We start from the raw sequence: 8,886 nt of genomic DNA on the forward strand, positions 1-8,886 counted from the left end.
TTCACCTCGTCGCTAGATAGACCTACTCCTGAAAAACTCGTGCGCAAGGCTTTTTGTCCCTACGAGGCCACCGTCATTTACCCGACAGGAGGGGTGAGCGAGTGAGCCCTGCAATCTAGAATTTGACCACTGATGTCACTGTTTTCAACCCATTTTACACACTGGCCCTTTAAGAATCGTGACGTATATTTTAGGGGGAGCTCAGACATGAGAATGAAACGTTTTTGGGGCGTAAAGGTGGCACATCAAGTAAGTTAGCTTACTTGACACAGGAAGACACAAGAAGCTTGTTTAGATGCGATTACGAGAAAAAGACCAGAACTTTAAAGGTTAAATTAATCCACGGTGCCCTGGAGTTTCTCTCTAGAAAAATACAAAATTATTTTTTGAAAGCTATGATAGTATATTCTATCTTTATCTTCTGTTTTGTGCCTTGACGCCTCTGTGTTGATGTTGCAGTAAGTGTACAGTAAACTTGCTTCAGATGCTTCATTAAAGCTACAGCATATTCCTCACAGTGAATTTAATATTAAGGGCTAACTCCTGTTTGATACCACTTGGATCAGCTTCAGCCAGGTTATCTAAACCACTTTATCTGAAGGAAAAAGAAGGACCTGAAATGCTATATACCATATATAATCTCTCTGTTATGAGATAGTGATGCTTCGTTGCACAGGAAAGATGTTTGCACTGTGCCTAGATGAAAGCTGAGCTAGGAAGTCTGTGTGTAAACTCTGATAGATGTTTACGACAGGCTGGCTCATAGCTCTCTTCTGTTTTCTCTTCCTGACCCAAGTGTTTGTTTAAACCAGTGTGATCATTCGACTGCTTGTATTTGTTGCCTAAAATGCCATTTTTCCATGACTGCATTGTTGCATCAAACAATAATATCTCAAGCATCAGTTTAGCACATTTTTCTGCAATTCAGCTAAACACTTCTGGTATCTTTGAACATTCTGGGTCCTCCCACACAGTACTAAAGACCCCCCTCCTGTGAAAAACAAACATGTCCATATGATGTTTTTATATACCACAAGACATATGAATGAAATCAGCAGTCAATGCCGTAGCTGAGTCTTTCCACCTTGGACCTGCAGTTTACCAGTGACAGTCTCAAAAACACAGATTCTTACATCACAAACCTCAGGAACCAATCCCGTAATGATATTGTGAAAGGAGAGGAGAAGCACAACCTTCCACCCTGACTTGCCAGAGCTGGCGATCTGGAACAAGATTTATCCGACATTAGCAGCTAGGGTTGCCCCCCAATAGTCGACCAAACCTTAATCGACCAGAAAGGTCATTAGTTGCCGAGATTTCATTGGTCGCATAGTCGTAGGAAAAAAAAACACAAAAAAACTCTATTAGGAGCTGCACTTTGTCAAAATAAATCAAAACCTATATAACTGGACCATGTGGGGATTTAATTTGAAAGGACAGACACAGGAAGTGTCCACGCTCAGCAGTCAGACAGGAGTCAGGTTAATTTCCAGGGCTGGTACCTGCGGTTATTCCACAGGCTAGTTAATAACATGTCGGGCAGGAAATCCAAAGTGTGGGATCATTTTGAGAAGGTGAAGGACGAACCCAAGGTGATATGTAAACTCATCTTCATTGGTCGACTACAAACATGACGTATCATCTGAAACATGGAAGTAGCTACATGCCCATTAGCCCACAGCGTCATTAACAGGCGGCTCGCTCAGTGTGTGACGTGCACTTGTAGATAAAATATAGGCCTATATTAATGAAGGTTCATTAGTACGGTTTTGTATTTCTCTGTAATGTAGCACAGTGTTAACAATGTTACTGATACTATTCTTTCTCACACCTTCAACTCAAACCACCAAAACATATCATTTAATCATTACATTAATATCGTAAACATGCAGGCGACTAGTCGACTAAATGAAGACTATTGGTAGACTACGAAAATTCTCAGTTGAGGGCAGCCCTAATAGCAGCCCATCATTAGCTGTATGCTAACAAAGTCAAGCCAAGGTCTTATGTTATCTATTGGTGTTTGAAGAGCAGAGTTGAAGGTCAATAGGAACGGAGAGATGCAGGCGAGGGTCTGATGGGTGATGCTTATTTGCATATTCATAGATCTGCACATTTTAAATGAGGCAAAGGTGAAGAGTTACATCTAAGCCAATTTAAAGCATGAAGCAATAAATAAACTTTTTAATATGTAATATGTAAAATTTAATAGTAAAAGAGCTGTGGTTCTACTCTGATGGTCGGGTGAACCTGTAAACAATTCTGGTTTTCATTTGGAATATGTGCCTCCTGTTTATCTTAAAGGGGCTGTTTACAAAATTCAGAGCGTGTAAGTGGTCTGGACACGGTTCATAACATCGAGGAGGCTGCTAAACAACAGCAACAGTGCTGACATGTGAGCTTAGTGCAAAACAGTGGTGATGAACTAGTCAGTAAAATACACACATGCAAGCGTGACCGGACCAGTTTACCACAACAAACCACAGAGAAGCTCAGATTACAACACACACAGAGGGACAGTGACTTCATTCTCTGCTCAGGACGCCATTACTCCACTATACCTTTACATAGCAAATAGTGGTTTGCTGCTACGTTAATGTTCTGAATGTCTAAAACAGAACCTTTAATGAAAGCAATGACCAAACATGAACCTCACTGCAGGCTGCAAACAGAGCAATGACACTGACACATCTGACTACATGTGCAGATTATCTGATGCGATAACACTGTATGTGATGACAGTGTTTTTAAAATCTGGAATAAAATTAATACAAACAATCTTTGAAGTTTCTCATTTAAACCAGTTCTGACTTCTGGACTGCATCTGTCCTGCACTTATTTTTGCAATTGCAATTATCATCCATATTTTGATCTTAAGATAAGCAGGCGTGACTGAGTCTAAAGTGAGCGGGTTGTTGCTTCTTTAGTTTCTACATTCTTTAATCTGTATTTTGGATTTACACCCTATCATTAAGCTTTACTATTATCACAATTGTTGCACCTTACTGATAAACTTCATTGTATCTGCTGCACAACAGCTATAAAAAGGATAAATTAATCTATCTCATCTTAAGCAGGTCTTTAATGTGATGAGCCACTGAAGGCTGGTTCTTCTACTCAAACAATATAATGTCTAACACTAAGTTTTGAATGTGAATCTTATGAATCGTCCTTCCTGAGGTAGTTGAGAACAATAATCTGCTTCAAAACTTTGAACCCTCTGATTAAGGCTGAGTCACAGCCAATACATCACCCCAAAGACACGCTCCAAGTTTGGGTTTCCTGTTCCAAATATGGCCGCCAGATTTCCAAAAACCCACAGCGAAACAAAAGCGTTTCAAAGCTCGTTTTGCTTTTCCAAAAGTCTAAACACTGTAACCTTGGCGGTGTCATACTGTAGCATGAACAATGTATCTGAGCTTCAGTGCAGCTGCAGAAGTCAGCAAAGACAGAGGAAGACTGAGCGAGAGCCAGAGGAAGGCCAAACGATGGTCAAATAACAGTCAAGCCTCGCAGAAGATGTTGCAATTATCATATCCAGCAAAAAAGTTTGACTCTGAGAAGGCAAAGGAAAGTTTTCAAGTTGCACTTTTGCATTTCATTAAGATGTTGCACCTTGTCTATAAACAGAGAAACACAAAAAAACCCTGAGGAGCTGTCAAAGCCTGTGAGGCCATTGTTCCATCTGGAGGATGTTTCTGAGACTTTTCGTATCGTTTCTTAAAAGAAAAAAAAAAACCCCTGACGCTTTATGTTTGATACGCAGTTCTAGCTGTTAAAGACCAGAGACGTGGTTGGCCAGCGAAGTTAGTCAAATGACTGCAAACCCAGAACATACAGCACAGAACATTAAAGTCGTGCCCTTGTGTGGGTGGAAGGTTAAATCAATAAGAACTCCAGAGTTTTCTTATTCAATCATTGTGTGTGGCAGAAGGATGAGGCAAAGCTGAGAGAGAGGAGAAAGACTAAAACAATGGGAACTAAGCTAATGTCTAATCTAATTAGGTTTCTGTTCAACTTCAAAGTAATCACATTTAACATACATAAGGAGCTTTGATCAGAAATGACGAGTCCAATAACTGGGAAATGTAAAAAACGTTGGTACCGAGTGTCGCACATCAGTGAAATCAATTCGGTGTAAGGTTTAGATTATGTTCACTTGACTCTGTGTCCCATCTATGCACCCCTCCCAGAAGCGGATCAGTTTAATGAGAAGTGTAAAATGTCAGACTGACTTGGCGTCGACGATGTCGTAGAGGTTCTTGAGGAAGTCGGAGTCCAGGTGGTTGTGCTCGCCGGTCAGCGTGTGGAAGTAAACCATCACATATTCCTTCACTGTAATGTGGTCCATCACGTGGATGAAATACAGCAGCGCCTGCAGAGGAGAACACAGATTAACTCAGTGTGCACACACTTTTATGGTGCGGGACCCTCCACAATTTTATATATATTCTTCACAGTTTTACATTTTATTTAAATTCAGGTTGGTCACTTTTATATTTGTTTTACACAACACTAAAGTTTTAGTTTCTTTTGGTTCAAGTTGTGTGTTTTGGTTGATGTTAATGAATGTTAGGGTACAAAAACAGAAGTTTTGATTCGGTTTGTACAGTATTTTTGTCCAACAGGTATTGTGGAATACAAACATATGTGCAAATGGCCGATTCTCATTCTCAGGTTGTCACATACCGACACCTTGTCACACCCCCTCAGCTTGTCATATGGACACAGAGGGCACACTTTGGCACCTCATTGAAATGCACCAGGCTTTTAACTAACTCCAATCTAAATCCATTTGTGGCAATATTTGAGAGCAACAGAGGTAGTACAAAAACCAAGAAACTCTGCCAAGAGTGGGCATGCAGGTGTATGGGTCCCCCCATGAGGCAGTTGCCCATGTCCCGTGTGAAACTAAAAGGCAGGTGTGCTCAAACGCCAGAACGTTGCCATCACAGTGCACACTTGTTCCCAAACGCATATTTTTCAGGGCACAATGGCTGGGCCCCAAGATTAACAAAGTTCAACTTTTGGAATGCAGCAGCATGCACCACATGTCATGCCATGGGAAACAATCAATCACAGCTGACAGATATCCTTCCTTTCTGCCATAGATATTCAGTCTGATAAATACAGAAAGTTGATCATGTTAGTGCAGGGCTACCCAGAGCTTTACATCTGTCCCACAGACAACAGGCCTACACACTTATAAACAGCTCCTGGAAGAAGATCAGCTCTGCACTCAGGATTTCAGGTAAATGGGCTATATGATGCTCGTTAAGGTTGCTCAGTAACCTCAGACGCAACCTGCTGCCACGCTCCTCAAAGCTGGCACAAAAAAGGCACAAGAGTAGCACCCAGTGCCCGACCTCATGTTTTCCAGGCGATTAAAGATGCGGTATGTGAACGGCTCCTAAAGGGTGCCCTGTGCATCACTATGAGACGCCGAAGGGCGTGACAAAGTGTTGCTATTTGATGACCTGGGAACCTGAAAACACACACACTCACAGACACATACTTAAATCATGCACAAAAACACATCTACTGAAACTTGCATTGTGGCCGACATTACATGCACACAACGATATCAAAGCTATCTCAGATTAATATAAAGATGAGCATGTGCTCAAAGATCAACTGACTGTAAAATCAATATGAATTAATGATCTAATTTTGTTACCTTTTCAATGTCAATGAGAGTCACTGGAATGTTTCGTCCAACCAAAACCATCACTGTCCTGCCACACATGTCCACACCTGCAGACACACAGAGTATTAAAGGTTAAACACAAACACACAGGTTCAAACAGGCAGGTTAACGACGACTGTTCTTCCTCTCGATGAGTGTGCAGTTTGTAGGTGTCACTCTTTTTCTGTTCAGCCATGATAATGATCATCACTGCTTATGGAAACGATGTTCTGACTGAATTTCAAAAATCAAATGTTTGTTTTTTTCCAAGAAAAGGACAAACAGTGTTTTAGCACTGACACAGTAATTAATGAAGACAATAGTTAACAATACAAAATAGTTAATGAAGTTATTGGGCAGTTGGTGACACAAAACAAGAAATGTTAAGATGTCACTGTGGCCTCTGAAAACGTTTGTCAGACCTTTCCTTCAAAGTTCTGACATTATATAGACCAAATTAGACACTAGACCAAAAAGGGACTCTGTGGAAAACATACATAAAAACAAAATGTAATGAACTGCAATGCCTTTCCAACCTAGCTTCAATTCAAATACAATACAATCACAAGACTTACTGTTCAAACTGACAAAACTAAATTGTTTTTGGTAAATATACACTCATTCTGAATTTGATGGCTGCAACAGGTTTCACAAGAGTTAGGACAGAGGCATCAAAAGGTGAACTGGTAACAGGTGATAGTATCACGACTGGGTGTAGCAGGGGCATCCTCGAAAAGCTCTGCTGTTCACAAGCAAGGAAACTGTGTGGACAAATAGTCCAACAGTTTAAGAACAACGTTTCTCAATGTAAAGTTACAAGTAATTTTAATATTTCGTCATCTACAATCCATAACATCATCAAAAGACAAAAGAGAAAACGCCATTCAGGTGGCAAAACCGACATGACTGTATAAAGGAACACTTTGGAAAACCACTGTCAGTAAACACAGTTTATTGCTGCATCTACCCATGCATCTACCATGCAAAGTGAAAGCCATATATCAACAACATCTGGAAACACCGCCAACTTCTTGGGGCCTGACCTCATCTGAGAGGGACTGACACAAAGTGGAAAAGTGTGCTGTGGTCTGATGAGTCCACGTTTCAAACTGTGTTTATATATCATGGACGTCGTGTCCTTCAGGCTTGTAACTGAGAAGAAAAAATAACAACATTTACAACAGAATATGGAAATGCGGTTTAATGGAGGATAAGTCCCAAATATGTTGCATCAAAACTGGACATTTATGTATCTGGAAATGTTTAGACCTCAGTTGCCTCCATGTGCAACATCATCATATACTTAATCAGAGCTGTAACGAGTCCATTGTCTGAAAAATAACTGGCAACAATTTTAATGATCAGTTAATTGCTTATGTCATTTTTCAAGCAAAGTGGCCAAACATTCACCTGGTTTGTGCTTCTCACATCTGTCAGAATTTTCTGCTTTTTTCTGTTGAGTATCTTTTGTTTTTGGACACACAAAACAAGCATTTTAAAATGCATCATCTCAAATCTGGGAACATAAAATATAATAGAATATAATAGAAAATAAAATAGTTGCAGCCTTGACTCATTCACAGTGATGTAATGACACAGCCCTTCACTATCTCAGTTATCACTTGCTGTATTCCAAAATATTAGTAATACTTATTTAACTGCCTGTAAAGCCCCCTCTGAGGAGGGTTCTGCTCGGAGCTCACTCTGTCTCTCCAGCACTTGGTTTGCTGCCTCTTCATGCAAATTAAAACCTGTCCCCACAAAGAAAGTGACAACATTTCTTTGGATAAGACTGAAAAGCAGTCGGCATTACAGCAGCTTAGCCCCGTCGCATGTGTGTGTGATGATGATCTTGATTTTGTTTTTGTGCTCATGTGAAATTCTTCTGAGGGCTGTGTTGTGTTTAAACCTTTTCTTTTATGTGTGTTCTCTGCGTCCAATGTACCCGAGTTACTGATTTATAATCTTGTGTTTGTCCTTTTTCCTCAGTAGTGTAAGATCCTTTCATTACTGGAAACAAACAAATCATCTTCATGTCATTTATTATCTTTTTAATCCACCATGTGCGCTTTAATAGAACATATTCAGGTCCTTTATTAAACTGCATCCTCGTGTTTTAGATGTTTTTTTGTCTAGATGCTTTTGTCTTATCAACTTTATCTATATAGCACATTTAAAAACAACCAAAGCACACACACATATATAGCAATATGACATGTACACGAATATAAAACAGAATAACACAGGCAAGAACAATTACATTATGTGTAAACGATTATAAAATACTAAAATATCAAATCCACTACACATTGAAAACATGTACGGTTTAAGATTTGTCATAAAAGTGTCAGTGGAGCTGGAGCATTTGATTTGGAGTAGAAGGTTATTCCAGAGTTTTGGAGCAGCTACCACAAAGGCATGAACTCTCTTACCCACCAGCCTCGATGGTAGGACCGTTATAAGACATTTTTCTGAGGATCTAAGAGGTCTGGAGTTGGAGTAGAGGCATTCATTCATTTCATTTCATCTGAACTGAAAAATAAACGTAAACATACTAAATGTAATTTAACACTGCCATCATTGCAGTCAGGTTCTCCTGGTTAGAATTCCTTTAGTGTCTTGTTCAGGAGCTTTTTACAAGGAGCCAAATTATCTGCAAAGGTCTCTTCCTCTCCAAAACAATCAGACCAGGTGATTTAAACTGGTAAAAACATTGAATTAAGCAGTTTCAGGTTAAAAATCAGTCTTTCTCAGGTGCTGTTTTCGGCATGACGGGAGCTGTAGTTTCGTTGAGGCTAGCATTTGCTCAGCTATTTTCTCCGATAACTTAAGATCCAGACGTCCGATGACTTAAAATCCTTTATCCGGATAAATATATATAATAATGTACAAGATTTTAAAAGTGTATCATAAAGATGTGGCTTAAAACCAAATAAAAGTCAATTTATAACAGCTTCTAGCAGATGACCGCAAACCTGACACATGTGCAGAGGGGATCTGATGCCACTGACAGGTGATCAGGGCTGGGTGAATTAGAGAAAATCAAATATCACAATATTCTGACCAAATATGTTTGATATTAGGGCTGCCACTAACGATTATTTTCATTGTCGACTAATCTGTCAATTATTTCTTCGATTAGTCGACTAATCATTTCATCGAAAAATGTGTTAAAATGTTGAAAAATGTCGGCCTGTCTC

At 39.7% G+C, this 8,886-nt stretch overlaps 1 protein-coding gene across 1 annotated transcript in view; it reads right to left on the reverse strand.

The window, feature by feature from the left end:
- The window catches only part of gdap2 (ganglioside induced differentiation associated protein 2), a 51,681-nt gene that overhangs the window by 24,373 nt on the left and 18,422 nt on the right, over window positions 1–8,886 (reverse strand). Inside the window, exons 10-11 of the mRNA XM_050048102.1 lie at window positions 5,678–5,754; window positions 4,236–4,375 (exon numbers count right to left, since the gene is read on the reverse strand). Of these exons, the coding sequence (XP_049904059.1) occupies window positions 4,236–4,375; window positions 5,678–5,754 (217 nt within the window). The remainder of the gene's footprint in view (window positions 1–4,235; window positions 4,376–5,677; window positions 5,755–8,886) is intronic.

This window comes from Epinephelus moara, chromosome 7 (genome assembly GCF_006386435.1).
Source record: "Epinephelus moara isolate mb chromosome 7, YSFRI_EMoa_1.0, whole genome shotgun sequence".
NCBI classification, from domain to species: domain Eukaryota; kingdom Metazoa; phylum Chordata; class Actinopteri; order Perciformes; family Serranidae; genus Epinephelus; species Epinephelus moara.